At 43.2% G+C, this 18,647-nt stretch overlaps 3 protein-coding genes across 3 annotated transcripts; 2 read left to right on the forward strand and 1 right to left on the reverse strand.

Annotated features, from left to right (window-relative positions):
• Positions 1-135: 135 nt before the first annotated feature.
• On the forward strand, positions 136-7,080 carry LOC117808869. The gene is made up of 3 exons (XM_034678542.1): positions 136-228; positions 3,052-4,182; positions 4,591-7,080. Exons 1-3 carry the CDS (start codon positions 177-179, stop codon positions 5,007-5,009), a joined length of 1,602 nt encoding a protein of 533 aa, XP_034534433.1. The 5' UTR covers positions 136-176; the 3' UTR covers positions 5,010-7,080.
• Positions 7,081-9,111: 2,031 nt separating this feature from the next.
• si:dkey-11p23.7 (V-set and Ig domain-containing protein) lies at positions 9,112-14,479 on the reverse strand. Its single transcript, XM_034678539.1, has 3 exons — positions 14,419-14,479; positions 12,453-12,842; positions 9,112-9,724 (listed from the first exon to the last, which is right to left on the reverse strand). Exons 1-3 carry the CDS (start codon positions 14,471-14,473, stop codon positions 9,297-9,299), a joined length of 873 nt encoding a protein of 290 aa, XP_034534430.1. The 5' UTR covers positions 14,474-14,479; the 3' UTR covers positions 9,112-9,296.
• A 535-nt stretch (positions 14,480-15,014) lies between these two features.
• Positions 15,015-18,542, forward strand: LOC117808868 (serine/threonine-protein kinase 32C). The gene is made up of 3 exons (XM_034678541.1): positions 15,015-15,136; positions 15,452-15,580; positions 18,471-18,542. Exons 1-3 carry the CDS (start codon positions 15,056-15,058, stop codon positions 18,540-18,542), a joined length of 282 nt encoding a protein of 93 aa, XP_034534432.1. The 5' UTR covers positions 15,015-15,055.
• Positions 18,543-18,647: the final 105 nt, after the last annotated feature.

Genomic DNA, 18,647 nt, shown 5'->3' on the forward strand with positions numbered 1-18,647 from the left:
GTGTACATCCCAACCAACACAGAGTTACACATACAGTGGTCTCCATACAAAACTACAGAGGAGTTGTAAAGGTGGGACAGGTGGCTCTCTAAAAGTGATGATTAAATCTCTGGTTACATTTTATTTAAGGTTCTGACTTCCACTTATGGACTCTTCTGTGTTGGTCTGCTTCCACCATGACTCCACTTCTGCTGCCGCTGCTGCTGCTGTCTGCAGCTCCAAACACAGGTACAGTAAACATCACTACTTTGAATCAAGCAACAAAAACTACTGAAGAGAGTTTACCTGAAAGTTTATGAACCAATGATTGACACTAACATATGGAGACCAGGGTTCATTTAAATGATGAGGATAAATGTTCCTTAATGACTCATTTCTTCATGATGAAGAGGAGACTAAGACGAGTTAAAGTTCATCACTGATAATAAAAACTCTGATGAATCCATGTTTCCCCCTGTGCTGTGCGTCTTTAAAGATGGCGTGATGACTTCCTGTGACAGGCTGAGTTCTTATCTGAGGGGCTCAGTGTTAGCTTGGTCTCTACCTGCAGCAGGTGTTTCTTTATGAACCAGCTCTAACTATCCCCTGACACCTGGTGTGTGGTCGCCCCAACATGTGGGTGCGTTGTAACTGAATGCTGGGGAACCAAAGGCCGGCCTCAGCTCCACCTCAGAGTCTGATGTTAGAGAAGTTAGACGGTGTTAGGACCCCTGTCCTCTCTGGGCTCAAAACGTCTGCAGGAACCGACGGGTGATGTCACTGAGACTAGGTCTGGGTTTCAGTCAGGCCAACATGAAGACGCCTCACGGGTCCAGCTTGTCTGATGGTTTGGATTTGTTGCTTTACCTTTAAATGATTTGAATAATTTGAATGTCTTTGCGTGTTTGTTATGCAAACACATTGACCTCACTGTAAGGAAAAATAAGTTAGTTCAACTTTAAATAATTTGTAACCTGGCTGCCTTGAAATGTTAAGTTCAGTAAGCCAAGAAGTTGAATTTGTGGTAACACTTTACAATAAGGGTCCCTTAATTAGCGTTAGTTAATGCATTATTAAGCATTAATTAACAGTTTAATAATAGTTTAATAATCGTTATAATGTATTACCTAACATTAACTAACACATTAGTTAATGCATTAATAAGCAGTTAATTAATGTCCACTGCTCAGAGTTAATTAATACATTATTAAGCATTAATAAAAGTTACAAAACTTAATTAGTTAACCATTAGTGAATGCTTTCTGGACCCTTATTGTAAAGTGTAACACATGTATCCCTTAGGTAACACATACGCTGAAGCAAAATGAGTTGAAATGTAGTTGAAGCAACACATATAAAGAATTCAACACATTTTATTTAGAATAAAACAGATAATCACAGATAACATCTCAACTGGCACAGAGAAGTACGGTGGCCCTGAGAGCTCACAGCACTGCAACTTAAGAAAACACATGCAAAAAGACAAAACACAAGAAAATGAAGAAAACATCTTCATCAATTTGACAACACATGCGCAGCATTTAGAAAACGCGATGCAAAGACCACAACACAATACATTAGAAAAACGTGCTGCAAATAGACAGCAACACAACAGAAGTGTTTCCAGAGGACACTTAAAAGTGATGCACACGCTTATGCTGATGCTTATGAGGCAGTTAAGCATTTATAATGTGTTACTTAAGTGATGCATGTGTTACACTTTACAATAAGGGTCCAGAAAGCATTCACTAATGGTTAACTAATTAAGTTTTGTAACTTTTATTAATGCTTAATAATGTATTAATTAACTCTGATTAGTGGACATTAATTAACTGCTTATTAATGCATTAACCAATGTGTTAGTTAATTAAACTATTATTAAACTGTTAATTAATGCTTAATAATGCATTTACTAACGCTAATTAAGGGACCCTTATTGTAAAGTGTTACCAAATTTGTTTTGTCTTAGTTCCTTAAACTTAGTTTTATTAGTCGGGGTGACAAAGACAGCGCTGATAAATGACTTCCATCAACTTCATACTTTAAGTTTCATCCACAAGCAATTCTAAATCTGAGTAGAAACAACATGATGGACAGAGCTTGGGGGCGTGGCCTGGACTTCCCAAAGTCTATGATCAGCTCTTTGGTTTTTGAGGTGTTGAGCTGCAGGTGGTTTGTGTGGCTCTAAAAGTCCCTCACTAGACTTCGGTACTCCTCCTCTTGGTCACCCCTGATACATCCCTGAGTGCTCTCACTATATAAGAACTATGTGGGTTTAAAAACAGAAACTAAGGAGTAACAAAGTCTGCAAATATCACACATTGAACATTTCTCCTTTGGTAAACACTGAGCTTCTGCACTGCATGCAGAGAAGTATTCAAACATTGATCCAATCAGAGTGTCTCTTGCAGTGCATGCATGGCGTTGTAAAGGTCGGTCCCTCCAGTGACTATAAGGGGTTTCCTGTGCATTTGTGCAGGGGCCATACCTACATGCAGTTGTATCAACAAGGAAATCTATGATACCTGGAGTACTCTGGGTGGACTGAAAACTGACATTGTTGTTGTTCTCCTTGGTCTACCCGTTCGATGTCTGTTACTTCGTACACCAGAGGTTTCTTTCTTCTTCAGGACATTCCAGATAGTTGTACTAGCTATGGACAATGTTTGTGCAATGGCTCTGGTTGATTTCCCATCTTCTCTCAGCTTCACTAATTGCTTCTTTTTCACCCATAGACAGCTCTCTGGTTTTCATGTTGGTTACTCCTCTGACTATAATTGCAGTCTGCACAGGCAAAACCCCAAATCTGAAACTGAGCATACCTGGGACTAAAAGCTGGAATGTTGATCTCTTGTCTCGTGTTGATCTTTTGGTGTCAAACCCAAATGTTTCCAGTCTGCACTGAAAACTCATCAAAAGGCTCTGCTGCTCTATAAATAAGTTAACCTTGATCTTTGGTAATAAAAGATCAAGGTTAATAACCATAATGGAGCTCAAATGTTGCTTGGTGGAGGTTTTTGAAACAACACTTTGAGTTTTTGTGCATCAACTGATTCTATTTTCCTTCCTCAGAGTCCACTTCATCTGAAGGCAGCGCTGGTCTCAAATTCATTGTTGCTTTTCCGGAAAACATCGCCTCCTTTCATCCAAGTCCTCCCGAAAACAAGATCTACATCACCTCCCTGTCTGACGGGACAAGTGTCAATGTTCAATCAAACGGTTACCAAAACCAAACAGTCTTGGAAAAACGTCAAACAAGAATGTTTACGTTCGATGAAAAGCACGAGCTGAAGAAGTCTGAATTCTCAAACTTAACTCTCATAATTGAAAGCCAGAACAAATTCACCGTCCACGCCGTCAGCTCCAAAACCAGCAGTGTCCAAACCGCTCTGGTCATACCGACCGACCAACTGGGAACAAAGTACTTCATCCCACCAGTCCCAACCATCAAAGGAACCACAGAGGAAAACGATGTTGATGTCACTGAAAGACAACCTTTCAAGCTCACTATCATCAACACTGACCGAGACAACCAAGTGACCGTTGAAGCAGACTCCACCAAAACCCTTTCTCTGGAGCCGTACCAGGTCGCCCAGGTCTTCATAACAGATGACACGTACCGAGCGGTGAAGGCCGACCACCCGGTGGCGGTCATCTTTGGTCACACTTGCGCCATCCGCCTCGACTGCAGCTGTGGCCTGCTGTACACCATGCTGCCCCCGGCCAACAGTGACACACTCAAATTCTACATCCCACCTGCTGTGGCCGAGGACGCTGAAGATGAAACATATATCCTTCTGTCAAGAGAAGGATCCACTAAACGAGAGAGATTTGATCCAGACCACCCGCTGGTTGAAACTGCTGGTGCAGCTGTCCTCTTCCGTCCAGGCTTGCTCCTTAATCTGATCCCAAAGACAGAGTTTGCCGCCTGTTATGTCATCAACACCCTTCAAGATGTGGAAAACTTTGCTGTGATTGTGGTCCACAAGGATCATTCCCAAGGAGTCCACATTGGAAAGTCTAATTTAAAAGATTCAGAGTGGGACAGGCTGCCAAAGACAGACTATGTCTCCACCAAAGTTTCACTGTCGCAACGCCAGAATGTAATCTGGCATAATTCTTCCACAATGGCCGTCTACTTCCAAGGAAACCAGAACGATACCCTGTTTGGGAATCCAGCTACGGTGATCAGTAAATCCCCAGGTATGAAGCATCAACTGTAGCAGCATGTAGGCTGACAGTGTTCTAGTTTGAGTGTTGATACAACTGTGTCTAAAGGCCGGCACACATTCCAGGATCCTTCAAACCTTCACACATTCAGAGAGCACACACTTAATGACAACAAGAGACAGATCACACAACATCCCTCTCCTCTGATCCTATAGTGTGAGGTGTGAACTACGGAGCACACAGTTTTCCCCGGCGCCATGTTTTTGTTTGTCTTTACTTCCTCTTCCATCAGTCAGCTGAGTCAGCTATATGTATATATATATATATTCTAACCCTAACAGTGAAGAAGCTGATTGAATTATTATCCTGTAAGGTACATTGTTAGGTATCCAGTTGAAGTACTTCAGTTTTCATTGTTGTGTTATCTGACCCCCCCCACAGATTACAGAGGCTGTGTCTTGACTCCGGAGGTCATCCAAATCGGCGAAGACGCAAAGAGCTGGCAGGAATCCGTGAAGTACTGTGAGGACCAAGGCAAGACACTGATCAGCTTCCCCGCCGCTGCTCATCAGACACAGGTCTACGGCAAAATCAACCAGGCTAGGGGGTTGTGGGAGGTGTGGATCGGCATGCGTCGGAGCTCCCTGACTGGTGAGTGGTACTGGCTGAACAAGAAGCCAGTCGGTAAAACCAACTGGGCCCAGGGAGAGCCAGGCACAGCGCAGGACGGCCAGTGTGCTATCATGAGTGTTCAATGGGGCTTCGGCTGGAGTGACAAGGACTGCTGTGCAAGAGCCCGTCCTGTCTGCTACAAAGAACCAGAATTATTATTTCACATGGAGGGGTCGGTCCAGGTCTAGCTTTGGCTTTGTAATCATACTCAACATTTTTAGTGTTTAGCATTGTAGTATCTGATGTGGGAGACTGGGTTAGGGTTAGGTCTGAGTCTGGTCTTTGTGTAGAGGACATCTATAGAAGTGAACCCTGATAGGTTAAAGGACATTATATCCATACATTGTGTGTCTTCAGCTGATAATACAGATAGCTTCAAAGCAATGTGTGCTCACATTTAGTGTCAGAGGTTTGAGGTGGGATTTGAATGTTTGGAGGTCAGTGGAGTTGCATATGTGTTTGGGGAGGGAGTTCCAGAGGGTGGGGGGCAGCAATGGAGTAAGCCCTGTCGCCCCAGGTTCGGTGCTTGGCCCTGCAGGGTGGGGAGAGGAGGTTTTCATTGGAGGGGTTGTGAGGGTGAAGCAGGTCAGAGAGATAGGAGGGTGCCAGGTGGTCTTTGTAAGTCAGGAGGACAGGGGGAGGAGTCTGAAGTGAATGCGTTGGGGGACAGGAAGTCAGTGGAGGTTTTCATTGGAGGAGAAGAGAGCATGGGAGGTGTTGTGAGGGTGAAGCAGGTCAGTGAGATAGGAGAGTGCCAGGTGATGGAGGAGGAGGAGTCTGAAGTGAATGCGTTGGGGGACAGGAAGTCAGTGGAGGTTTTCATTGGAGGGGTTGTGAGGGTGAAGCAGGTCAGTGAGATAGGAGAGTGCCAGGTGATGGAGGTCTTTGTAAGTCAGGAGGAGGAGTCTGAAGTGAATGCGTTGGGGGACAGGAAGTCAGTGGAGGTTTTAGAGGATGTGATCACAGGACAGGGAGTGAGTGAGTAGACTGGCAGCTGAGTTTTGGATGTACTGGAGTTTATTGAGGACTTTGGATGATGAGCCGAAGAGGATGCTGTTGATGGAGCCAGAGTGGTGTTATCAAATGTGAGGGAGAAGTTTTGGGTGGTTGTGGTGAGGGATTTGGGGCCGATGATGATGATGATGATGTCTGATTTGTTTCAGTTTAGTTGAAGACAGTTTTTTTGCATCCTGGTTTTAATTTGGGTAAGACAGTCAGTGAGTGTGCTGAGGGATGCAGAGGTGATGGATTTGGTGGAGATGATTGATTGATTGAATATTCATTTATTGCACCGCCTTGATTTGAGTGAGGTTAGTACACAGAAATGCAATGCTACTAATAATTTGGCATAATCATTTATTTCAGGGTTTCAGTTTTGGGCCTTGGTTTCCTCATTTTCGGTGCATCCCTGCTTTAAGATTGAATGAGTCTCCTCTTTGAGCATGGTGTCTGTTCTCTCTCCCTCTTTAGTTTCAGTGACTCTGTAAAGCAGCTTTATCTGGATAACACATTTCATACTCCAGGGCAACTCAATGTGCTTTACATTCAAATATTAAAAGCTTTGGAAACATTCAGACAAGCATACAAGAACACAATTCAAATGAAACATAGAAAAGAAAAGGAAAATTAGAAATATATTGTATTTAAAGTGAGTTAAAATAAGCTAAGATAGGAAGTCTTAGAGAGCTGCAGCTCAGAGATGCTCTCTCCAGCTCTGCTGCTGATGGACAAGATGTAATATTAAATATCCTCCATGTTGTTTACCCAATGAGTTAGTATGCTAACAATATCATATTTTATTAAGTGTATCTTATTGTACAGTTTCCCTCTGAAGTGTGAAATCATACTGTTGTTATAGAGTAGGAAAGTTATACTTTAAGTGTGTTTACTATTCAGGGTGTCACATTATAACTCATAGAATGATGAATAAATATTAAAATGAAGATTTCCCATGACTAACCATGTGCAGGGTTTAAGTCACATTAACAATGAAGGACTTCTACAGCAGACTGTCTTCACTAAGTGGAATTACTACATTACCACAGAGTGTAACACTGGCTGCAGAGAAGGATTATAACACATCTAAATGTTAAATTTATTCACTTAAAGCTTCATTGTGTTTTTCAGTGATGTCCCTGAATCTGTGAAACTGAAGAATTCAAACATTTGTTCAGGTTATATTTTTGTTTTAATTGATCATGTTGGAAATGCTTTCAGAGTTTGTCAGTTAATGAATATTTAATAAAACAATAAAACTTCAAACAGCGTCTGTGATGTTGTTGATGTTCAACAGTGATTATTATAAGCATTTTGAATTCTGGTTTTTGAAAGAGTTAAAGGTGACATATCATGCAAAATGGACTTTTTAATGGTTCTCTCCCTGAAATCTGTGTCCCTGTCTACAAACCCCCTGAAAAGTCAAAGACTCCATTCTGCCCCTGTTCTGATTTCTCCACCTTTCTGTAAATGTGTGCTGAAACCAGCCGTTTCAGTTTGCAGTGTTTTTCATACGTCACAACGCCATCCGGTCTGTAACAGGAAGTCAGAGCTCGGAGCTTGTTCAGCCCATAGACTGTATAAAATACAACTCAACCCCTCCTCCGTTTTTCATTCCCTGCACACATGTGTGCTAACAAGGAGCTTAGGAGGGAGGCATGCTAGTTGTAGGCTGTCTTAATAAACACAAAGGTCGCTTTGACTCCCCACGTCTGCAGATTTGAAGATCTAGTGGAGGATTTTTAGTTATCATGGATAAGTGCTAGCGCTAGTTAGCATAGCCACATAGCTACATGTTTGTCACTGTGTACCAAGACACACGTCGACATGCTGACAAATAAAACAACAAGAAACACTAAATCTGTGACCAATGGTTCAGAAAGGTCCTGCTGCAGGCGCCTCTCCGTCAGGATCAGATTCTGGATCAGATTCAGAGGGTTGAAGTAACGCGGGTCTGTGAGCAGCCGTGTATATTCAGCCAAAATGTAAACATTAGATCAACGTGCTGGACAGCCGAGGCCACATCCACTTCCTGAGGGGGCGTGGTCAGAGAGAAAACAGACTGTTCTGAGGAGGACTGAAGAAGAGGGGTTTTCAGGCAGACCAGAATCTGATTTCAAAGTGTTTTTTTAACATAAACTTTAAAGACATGTTTTGGGGACCTCTTAGACCAATATATGTTGATGAACAAAGCGTGATATGTCACCTTTAACCTTTAATAATGATAAGATATGCAGTGTTTATAATAATGTAGGTTTCATCAACAGCTTAAAGATAAATATTTATGATCTCATACATTAAACCCTAACCCTGTTATGTTCCTTTCTCTGGAACAGCTACCCTGGCCTCGCCTACATGATGTTTTTAATTCTGAATTAAAGTATTCTCCTTCATGTTTACATGGAAATATTAATTCTGAATTGAGATTTACATGGAAAACCTGTTTAATGGTCTTTATTCCTCTTAAGGTCTGGGGGTTGGGAGGGGTTCTGATTGGACAGGGGCGGGCGTGACGTATTTACGACTACCTGAAGAAAACAGACTCCAGTTCCTGCTTCTTTAATTTTGGGTTCCAACATGGAGACCACACAATAAGAACAATAAGACACTACAGCTTTAAAAGGTCCACATGTTGATGCTCCATCAACTCTGTTCATGATATCCATTTCTTCTAAGGCTCCTGTTAAATAAAGAGTCTGGGCTTGAGTCCAACGCTTGCTTCAGGCGGCCATCTTGGAATATGTGCGTCATGGCGACAGGACAAGCGAAGGAGCATGCTCAGAACGATCGGATTTAAAATCAGAATAAAGCAGAGACTTACTTCAGATTGAAGTTGAATTCAGAGTGATCATTTTCATTCTGAATTATTAACAAGGTCATTTTTAATCTTTTAAAGAGGATTTAATTTTTATTCTGAATTAAAGAGGAATTCAAAGTCTCATGGAAATGTAGCCAATGTTCCTGGGTCATATTCAATTATCAAAAAGTGTCATAACCAAAAAAAAATAAATCCCATACACATTTTTTATTTAATTTTTAACTCCATTTAAATCAAGATTTAGTCCATTGGTGTTCTTTAATCCTCACAGGTCATGGATCAATCAGGATAACTCCTTTTTCATTTAAATTCATGTTCAACTTTTTTAAATTTATATTAGAAAGCTCTTAATATAAATACAAGACTTTTACATGACATAGATCTTTGTTTATTTTAATTTAAATGTTGAATCTTTTAATTTTTATGATGTTGATAAATGAATAAGAGACACGTCTTCTGTCACATGCTGCCCAGATTTAGCAGGTTTGGAGGTCGTGTATTTCCTAAAATAGACTTTAAAAAGGGTCAATTTGACCCGCAACACAACAGGAGGGTTTTATCTTCCTACAGCTCGATCACAGAGTGTTAAAAAACACATTTCATGATGCTTATAAATGTTCAAAACTTGACTTTAAATAAGGTTGATGGAAATGAGAGCTTTTTACTTCCACCAGCAGCGGACCCCCTGCAGAGCTCGTCCCTGCGCCATCCAAACACCCATCCCCACCAGCAGGAGGATCTTGGCCCCCAGGGACAGCGACAGGAGGAGCAGGAGAGGCGGCGAGGCTCTGCCCACGGTCAGGGAGGGCCGAGGGGGCAGGACGTAAAGGGTGGCCTGCTCCCGGCCCAGAGGGTTGGAGGCGCTGCAGGTGTACTGCTGGCCCGGCTCCACGTCCCTCAGCTGGCTGACAGTGTGGTAGTAGTGAGGCTGGGAGTCCTGAGCCAGCGGGCCCACCAGAGAACCCTCCAGAAGGTGGTCTGGGCCGAGCCACTGGACGTCCGGCAGCGGGGAGCCCTGTACGCGACACACTGCTCTGAATCCAGACTGCTCAGTGCCCTCCACCGACAGGGCCAGGATCTTTGGAGGAGCTGAAACACACAGGGAGAAAACACATGAGGGGCGCCCCCTGGTGGACAACCTTATAAATATTGTTAGGCTCATTTATAAACAGACAAAAACAATGAATCTACCAAACATGTAGTTAACTAGGGTTACTCAGGTTAACCCCTCCACTGTATGACTACATCACATTAATATATCAGGGCTCTACACTAACTTTTCCACTGGTAGTACTGGTTGCACTGGTTGCACTGGTTGCACTGGTTGCACTGGTTGCACTGGTCGCACCAGCACAGGATTTGGTCGCACCCTTTTTTGGGGGGGGGTGCAGCATGACCAGCATGCTGATGAATAGTTGTCTTAATTGGTATACCATAGTTTCATATGAAGCAAAGATTGACAGTGACTTGAGTTCTTGATATTTGAAAATTTTTTGACTGTGAATATGAAGTTTGTCTGCAACGAGCAGTGGCTGACAGAACAGGTCATTTCTTTTCTATAATGTTAAAAGAAGACATAACAAAAATGTTTTCAGGTAAAAGTAAAGCTTAGCACCCGGCATGCACGTGTTTACATGTATTCTGTTTTTCCACTTTTCATAAATGCTGTATTTAAATCAACTTAACAGCAGCATAACTTTAACTTAATATCAGCATTGCTTCACCCCCTGCAATTCAACTCATGGGCCAGCTCTTATAGTGGAGCCTCCTAGTCCTAACCCTCTTCCCCTGGGAGAACCACAGCTTAACATCCTGATGCCTGGCATCATAATCCATCAATTCTGGTCCCTTAACACTGATTCAGATGAGGTCCTCCACAGTATCAGTGTGCAGACTTGCCTTAACGTCTGACTTCATTCTGTTTAGTGTTGAGAAGCCTCTCTCGCAGACTGCTGTTATTGTTACTGCCATCAGTCTGAACTGAAATTGGTCAGTGGAAACTGGGATTTAAAGGTGACATATCACGCTTTTTTCATCAACATATATTGGTCTAAGAGGTCCCCAAAACATGTCTTTAAAGTTTATGCTAAAAAAAAAAACACTTTGATTTTGGTCTGCCTGAAAAACCCTCTTCTTCATTCCTCCTCAGAACAGTCTGTTTTCTCTCTGACCACGCCCCCTCAGGAAGTGGGTGTGGCCTCGGCTGTCCAGCACGTTGATCTAATGTTTACATGTTGGCTGAATATACACGGCTGCTCACAGACCCGCGTTACTTCAACCCTCTGAATCTGATCCTGAATCTGATCCTGACGGAGAGGCGCCTGCAGCAGGACCTTTCTGAACGATTGGTCACAGATTTAGTGTTTCTTGTTGTTTTATTTGTCAGCATGTCGACGTGTGTCTTGGTACACAGCTACCAACATGTAGCTATGTGGCTATGCTAACTAGCGCTAGCACTTTTCCATGAAAACTAAAAATCATCCACTAGATCTTCAAATCTGCAGACGTGGGGAGTCAAAGCGACCTTTGTGTTTATTAAGACAGCCTACAACTAGCATGCCTCCCTCCTAAGCTCCTTGTTAGCACACGTGTGCAGGGAATGAAAAACGGAGGAGGGGTTGAGTTGTATTTTATACAGTCTATGGGCTGAACAAGCTCAGAGCTCTGACTTCCTGTTACAGACCGGATGGCGTTGTGACGTATGAAAAACACTGAAAACTGAAACGGCTGGTTTCAGCACACATTTACAGAAAGGTGGAGAAATCAGAACAGGGGCAGAATGGATTTTTTTCATTCTCGGGGGGTTTGTAGACAGGGACACATATTTCAGGTAAAGAACTATTAAAAAGTCAATTTTGCATGATATGTCACCTTTAAAATAATAATCTCACTTTGAAAGTATCCAGATTTATTGCTTTTTCAAATTTCAAGTGTCTCTTATTTTGAAATGACACATCAGATCGAGCTGAGATTGACAGGATTACATCATGAGGTTTTCCACTATCAATCTGAACTGAAATTAGTCAGTGGAAACTGGGATTTCTTTGAAAATATCTAAAATCCTCATTTATTCAGAAAATCTAAAATCTGTGTTTCTGTGCTATCACCGTAATGTTTGTTCTAAATGCACACAACAGAATACAGTGGAGGCTGGCTCGACCACAGTCTGATTTGGCACCTTTTACTGGCACTCCCTCTCCACCAGCCTCCTCCTCTCTCTCCTCATTCTGTTTTTTAATAGAATCAGCTATAGACTGCTTCATTAATCATTTGTGGAAACAGTTAAACGCTTGTTGTGAAGCTCTGTCTGTCTCTGGTGTGTGATGCAGGAGAGGCTGACTAAAGCCAGTGAAACAGAGGGCGACTTTCAACCACACTGTCTAATATACAGTGCCTGTGTTAGAGGGAGCATTAATGCACTCTCATGAACGCCACCAGATGAAATTCTTCCTCGCACACGCTGAAAAAAAGGTTGCAGTCTCGAGCTCTGTATATCCTCTGGGAGCAGTGTAGCCAGCTGTTAGCGATAGCAGTAATACTTCCTCCTCCGTGTTGCTCAGTGTGAAACACGGCCTGAAGACCCTTTGAGTGTCTTTATCTGAGGTCCTCTCAGTTAAACATTTAACAATCAAGAAACACTACAACATCAAAACAGCATTTAAGCATCACTTCCTGCGGGAAGAAGGGAAAATGGCCGCCATTTGAATATGGAGAATACTAAACTGATCAAAGTTCTTATTGTAATCCTTTCTAAATAACACAGACTTAGTTTTGAACATAATGAAGCTCTGGTTATTAGGACTCAGCGTTGGCGTACTCTCGACTCTCAGCTTGGTCCCCATCTTGTCCTCAAAGCTGAGATGTTCCCGTCCCAGGATCTCCACTCGGCAGTAGTAGCGCCCGCTGTCCTGCAGGGTGGCGCTGTTGATCCGCAGTGACAGGTCATGCTCCCTTGGGTTCCCCTCCAGTCGGTAGCGCTGGTCCTGCTGGGGCCCTGGTTCACAGGCGGTGGTCCCTGAGTTGCTGGTGCAGCGGTACAGGACGGTGGCGCTCTGACCGTGGCCCAGACGCCACAGCACCTGCAGCGAGGAATGCTGGGAGTGCTGGGGATGGCTGAAAGTGCAGGGCAGCACCACAGGGTACCCCTCGATGGCTCGCACCTCCGACTGCACGTTCATGGACCAGCCGTCGTCCCCAGAACCAAAGGCTGCTGGGAGGAAACCACCAATGTTTGAAGCCTCTTAAATTAAACTTTAAACTCTAAAATTAACACTCATACAGTTTAAAGCCTCAGTACCCCTCTAGACCTCTACCCCAACATGCAGGCCTGCTCATCGTACCTGAAGTCTCTAAAAGTAGTATGGGAGGTAGAGCCTTCAGTTATCAGGCCCCTCTCCTTTGGAATCATCTACCAGTCAGGGTCCGGGAGGCAGACACCCTCTCTACTTTTAAGAGTAGGCTTCAAACTTTCCTTTTTGATAAAGCTTATAGTTAGAGCTGGATCAGGCTTGGACCAGGTCTTAGCTCTTAATCCTTAGACTGCTATAGACTCAGACTGCTATAGGCTCAGACTGCTATAGGCTCAGACTGCAATAGACTCAGACTGCTATAGACTCAGACTGCTATAGACTCAGACTGCTATAGGCTCAGACTGCTATAGGCTCAGACTGTTATAGGCTCAGACTGCTATAGACTCAGACTGCAATAGGCTCAGACTGCTATAGGCTCAGACTGCTATAGGCTCAGACTGCTATAAGCTCAGACTGCTATAGGCTCAGACTGCTATAGACTCAGACTGCTATAGGCTCAGACTGTTATAGGCTCAGACTGCTATAGGCTCAGACTGCTATAAGCTCAGACTGCTATAGGCTCAGACTGCTATAGACTCAGACTGCTATAGACTCAGACTGCTATAGGCTCAGACTGCTATAGGCTCAGACTGCTATAGACTCAGACTGCTATAGACTCAGACTGCTATAGGCTCAGACTGCTATAGGCTCAGACTGCAATAGGCTCAGACTGCTATAGGCTCAGACTGCTATAGGCTCAGACTGCTATAGACTCAGACTGCTATAGACTCAGACTGCTATAGGCTCAGACTGCTATAGACTCAGACTGCAATAAGCTCAGACTGCTATAGGCTCAGACTGCTATAGGCTCAGACTGCTATAGGCTCAGACTGCTATAGGCTCAGACTGCTATAGACTCAGACTGCTATAGGCTCAGACTGCAATAAGCTCAGACTGCTATAGGCTCAGACTGCTATAGGCTCAGACTGCTATAGGCTCAGACTGTTATAGGCTCAGACTGTTATAGGCTCAGACTGCTATAGGCTCAGACTGCTATAGACTCAGACTGTTATAGACTCAGACTGTTATAGGCTCAGACTGCTATAGGCTCAGACTGCTAGAGGCTCAGACTGCTATAGACTCAGACTGCTATAGACTCAGACTGTTATAGGCTCAGACTGTTATAGGCTCAGACTGCTATAGGCTCAGACTGCTATAGGCTCAGACTGCTATAGGCTCAGACTGCTATAGACTCAGACTGCTATAGACTCAGACTGCTATAGACTCAGACTGCTATAGACTCAGACTGCTATAAGTCTTCCGGTCCCGTTAAAGTTAAACTGAGTCACCTTCAGCTCAGCAGACCGAACATTCAAACAAGACAGAATTAACAATACAATAGTACATTTAGTGTGTGTGTTTGTGTGTGTGTGTGTGTGTGTGTGTGTGTGTGTGTGTGTGTGTGTGTGTGTGTGTGTGTGTGTGTTTGCTCACCTTCTGTAACAGGTAACAACAGACTCAAAGCGCTGCAGACCAACCAGACATCCATGTTGAAACTGCTAAAGGAGCAGTGTGTGTGTGAGTGTGTGTGTGAGTGTGAGTACAAGTGTGTGTGTGAGTGTGTGTGTGAGTTTGTGTCATTCTTGTGACTCAGTACATCCGAAACACTACTCTGTTATTCCATTCTATATCTTGCACTTCCTTGATTTCTTGTTTGTCACCCACTACAGGGACATTACTAACATGGTACCAAACTTCCCAACATGAACCCCAGAAGAGAAACGGTCAGTTCTCCTGGGGGAAGGGTCAGCAGCTCCTCTGGCTGCTAAATATGTGTCTGCCTGTCACAGCCTGAGGGACGCACCATCCCATGGGGTTTGATTTCAGGTGGAGGTTTCGTATAGGTGACACCATCGTTCATTAATGCGTATAACATATGTAATATATATATAATATGTTATGAATATATATGGAATGTGTGTGTGTGTGTGTGTGTGTGTGTGTGTGTGTGTGTGTGTGTGTGTGTGTATGTGTATGTATGTGTGTGTGTGTGTGTGTGTGTGTGTGTGTCCCTCCATCCCTCCAGCTCCTGACAGTGAATCCTGAGCATCGTTTCTCCAGCCTGTCTGACATGCAGACTTCTCCCTACCTCGCTGACGTCAACTGGGACGCTGTGTTTGAGAAGAAGATGGAGGCCGGATTTGTTCCTAATGTTAGTATGACAACATCAGGTTTCAGCACATACATGATACACTTAAAAGCACATGCAGGCCCTCCTTGTGTTTGCTGATCGTAATGAGCATGTGTAGCAACTAAATAATGCAAAGGACACTGTATGCAGCCTCCTCATGTAGTGTGTGTCTGTGGGCACATTAACTTACGGAAGCCTTCATTGCTGTGTGACTGCATTCATGTGTTGCACTTTGCATTTGTGCACTCAGTGGCTGTGTGTACTACGGCTAATTTATGATCCTGTATCCTGAGTGTTTGCATTTCTCATTATCTAGTGTGCATCTCCCTCCCACAGAAAGGTCGACTACACTGCGACCCCACCTTTGAGCTGGAGGAGATGATCCTGGAGTCACGCCCCCTTCACAAGAAGAAGAAGAGGCTGGCTAAGAACCGGTCCAGAGACAACAGCAAGGATTCACAGTCTGTAAGTGACGCCAGTTTGTCATACTGCTGTATTTGTTTAGTTGTTTTATTGGCAACTCTAAAAATGAAACTCACAATTAAAACAAGGTTGTGAAGAAGCTCCAAAGTATTTGAAAACACAAAAACGTGCATTTTCCAGACCAACACTGGTTTGTTGTACACTGCAAACTCAGATGAGTTTATAATCTACATCATCTTTCATAGTTCATCTTCAGATGAGATTAAACTGTGAAATGTGGATAACCCCGCCATTAGAAGCAGTGTTCCGGTGAGGAAGACTCTGAGGAGCTCTGACGATGAAGGTGGAATTCAAGATGTCACTGCATCTGTTAAAAGGCTTTTATTCCCTTTGATGGTGGAGAGTTATTTTTAGTCCCATTTAAAAGGCTTGTTTACCATTACACAAGGCTATGATTTGCTGCTTCCATGTTAATGTGATCTGAGTAGCCCTGTGCACACCAGATTAGTGTTATTTCCACCAGCACACACACACATACGTATTACAGATAATAACCTTCTGCGTACAGTAGGAGTGCAGCTCATAGATAGTGTACACATGAGGAGACAGGGCCGAGGATAACAATGCAGCTCAGGTTTACCCTCCTCTTCGCTCTGTCACTTCCTGTCAAAACTGTATATATTTAGATTGGAGGTGAGCCAAATCCCAACATCTTTGTATTCTTCACTGCTGTGAAATATCTCAGCAGACAACATGAATGACATTATGAACATAAAGAGAGGCTTAGAGCACAAGTCTCCTCGCCGCAGGCTTCCAGGGCGTACAGTGATTACAGTAGTTTCTATAAAGATCAAACAGGTATCTCCTCTACTGTCACACAATGTTTTCTACTCCGGTTTCAAAAAGAATGTACACGGAGAAATGAATTCAAACCCCGAGGATTTTATACCAATATGTCAAAAATGTTATACAACAATGAAAGGGTTTCGAAATGTAAGGAATACCTTTCAGTTTGGATACTTTTTTCAACTTCTAGAGTTAGATGAGAAGAAGGGTCCAACTGCCTGTAAGCTTTTGGCACAGTGAGGGAAACAAGCTCAACACATTACATTATTTTTAATCTATTAGGAACTTCTAGAACCTTTGTCTAAAGTGCAGCATTGACAGTTTTCTTTTTATAACGTTTTAAATGAAACATGATAAAAAGCGAATGAAAAATAAATGAAATAATATGTGAATAATGCAGGATCTGTAATTAATCCAAATGCCAAATGTGGGCAGATTGTGGGCAGGGTGAGACAAGACCCCTCTGCTTTATGCCAGGGACTTGTCCACCCTGAAGGGGTTCTATTTCCCATAACTACCTGCTAACCATAAATTATCCCTTACATAACTATTCTGAAGTTTTACCACAATGCTTCTTGTACAGTGTAGATGTAGCTTCTCTCCCCTGCTGCTCTGCTGCCCGCATGTTGGAGCCTCACGCAGTTGGGCTGACTCACACACACACCATATATGCATACAAACTCAAACACAGAACGCCACGTGCCACTGTTTCCTACGATGGACATCAGCTACCCTGCTGAAACCAGGTTTTGGGGATCAGGACTTTGTGACAGGAAGACTAACTAAAGGCCCATTTTAGTTCAGTTCACTATAAACCCTGCAAGATGCTTGATATACATATTTTCCCTGAGAGATGACGTGATCCACAGTCAGTGAGTACCCTCTCCTCTCTGCCCCGCTCAGCCCTCACCGACACACCCTTATGATCACATGGAAATAGACTTTAAGCTCTGTATATTTGGAGGTGATTTGTTGAGACAGTCAAGCTTGAGGAAAACGAGAGTGTGAGCACAAATCACAGTCATAGAATTGTTCCAAAGGATATCATCTATCATGCAGAACAGCCAGTAAAACCTCTACTCCTACTCATCCTCGAAGTTATCACATCTTTCAAAATGATGTACCGTGACAACTGGTGTTGTACCTACTACTTAAATCCCACACCTGGAGCCAAGTGTAATATTTAAGTTATATCTTGTGCTTATGTTGGAACTGTCACATGTTAACAGAAGATGACAGTAAACCTTTGACAACAGTATTTTCTCTTTCAGCCTTAGCATTTGGTTGGAGGAAAATTGCTGCAAATTTAACAAAGTGAATCAGAAAGATGATAATAAAATGAGAACAACAAATCTAAATGACATAAAGAGGAGTTTTCACATTAAGCTGACATATTTCTGCAGAAATCAATGAGATAAAAGACTCCTTTAAAACCCAGGACCTGTCTTTGAACCATTGTGATGTCGTGAACACGGAGTTGGAGTCTGTCTCTTCTGCCTCGTTATGTTGTATTGAGACATTATTTACAGCAGACAGGAGGAATCCTCTCTGTATTTATGAGAAACAGCCTGTTCCCATCAGACAGTCATCATAACTTCAGACTGTGTTATTAACGTCAGCCCTGTAAGTGTGTGTCTGTGTGTTAGTGTGTGTGTCTTAAGGTCACGTGTTATATGCCCTAATCTGCGTGTGCTTGGAGTGTGTGCCTTGAACAATAGCGGGGTTATGAGTCTTGTGTAAGTGTGTGCGTGTGTGTGTGTGTGTGTGTGTGTGTGTGTGCTCATACTGTGTTATTACCAAGATTATTAAATTATGAAGCCTTCACTGCTGTTGTCATGGCCTCGAGTGCTTTCGGAAATATGAGCTTCTATTTTTGTCTCAGGCCAAACATCCAATTTGAGGAGGCTCACAAACAATTCATGATGAGTTCAAAAAGAGCGAAGGAGGGGAACGAGGAAATGAGGAAAAAGACATTTTCCCCTCAGAAGTCGATCAGCTGACTGATTCACGCTGACGTGGAGAAATAAATGAAGGTCTTAATGATGTTAACAGGGCTGATGATGTTCTGTCTGTGCTCTGCCTGCAGGAGAACGACTACCTACAGGAGTGCCTTGAAGTGGTGCAGCAGGAGTTCATGATCTTCAACCGTGAGAGGTAAGGGCACAGGAGCACCAGACCAGAGATAACTCGGCTCAAGCAGAGATTCTGTTACGTCTTTTTGAGGGTGACGCAGGGAGAAAGTTCAAGTCCTGATTGTCCAAAT

This window comes from Notolabrus celidotus, unplaced genomic scaffold, assembly GCF_009762535.1.
Source record: "Notolabrus celidotus isolate fNotCel1 unplaced genomic scaffold, fNotCel1.pri scaffold_171_arrow_ctg1, whole genome shotgun sequence".
In the NCBI taxonomy this organism is placed as follows: Eukaryota; Metazoa; Chordata; class Actinopteri; order Labriformes; family Labridae; genus Notolabrus; species Notolabrus celidotus.

Excerpts from the sequence above, each read along its gene's own strand:
- LOC117808868 (XM_034678541.1), top strand. The coding sequence starts at position 15,056 with ATGCAGACTTCTCCCTACCTCGCTGACGTCAACTGGGACGCTGTGTTT. Across the intron at positions 15,137-15,451 it reads AGGCCGGATTTGTTCCTAAT|AAAGGTCGACTACACTGCGA; the intron begins GTTAGTATGACA and ends TCCCTCCCACAG. Across the intron at positions 15,581-18,470 it reads ACAGCAAGGATTCACAGTCT|GAGAACGACTACCTACAGGA; the intron begins GTAAGTGACGCC and ends CTCTGCCTGCAG.
- si:dkey-11p23.7 (XM_034678539.1), bottom strand. The coding sequence starts at position 14,473 with ATGGATGTCTGGTTGGTCTGCAGCGCTTTGAGTCTGTTGTTACCTGTT. Across the intron at positions 12,843-14,418 it reads GTTGTTACCTGTTACAGAAG|CCTTTGGTTCTGGGGACGAC; the intron begins GTGAGCAAACAC and ends TCCTCCCAGCAG. Across the intron at positions 9,725-12,452 it reads GACCAAGCTGAGAGTCGAGA|CTCCTCCAAAGATCCTGGCC; the intron begins GTACGCCAACGC and ends TGTGTGTTTCAG.
- LOC117808869 (XM_034678542.1), top strand. The coding sequence starts at position 177 with ATGACTCCACTTCTGCTGCCGCTGCTGCTGCTGTCTGCAGCTCCAAAC. Across the intron at positions 229-3,051 it reads GTCTGCAGCTCCAAACACAG|AGTCCACTTCATCTGAAGGC; the intron begins GTACAGTAAACA and ends TTCCTTCCTCAG. Across the intron at positions 4,183-4,590 it reads GGTGATCAGTAAATCCCCAG|ATTACAGAGGCTGTGTCTTG; the intron begins GTATGAAGCATC and ends CCCCCCCCACAG.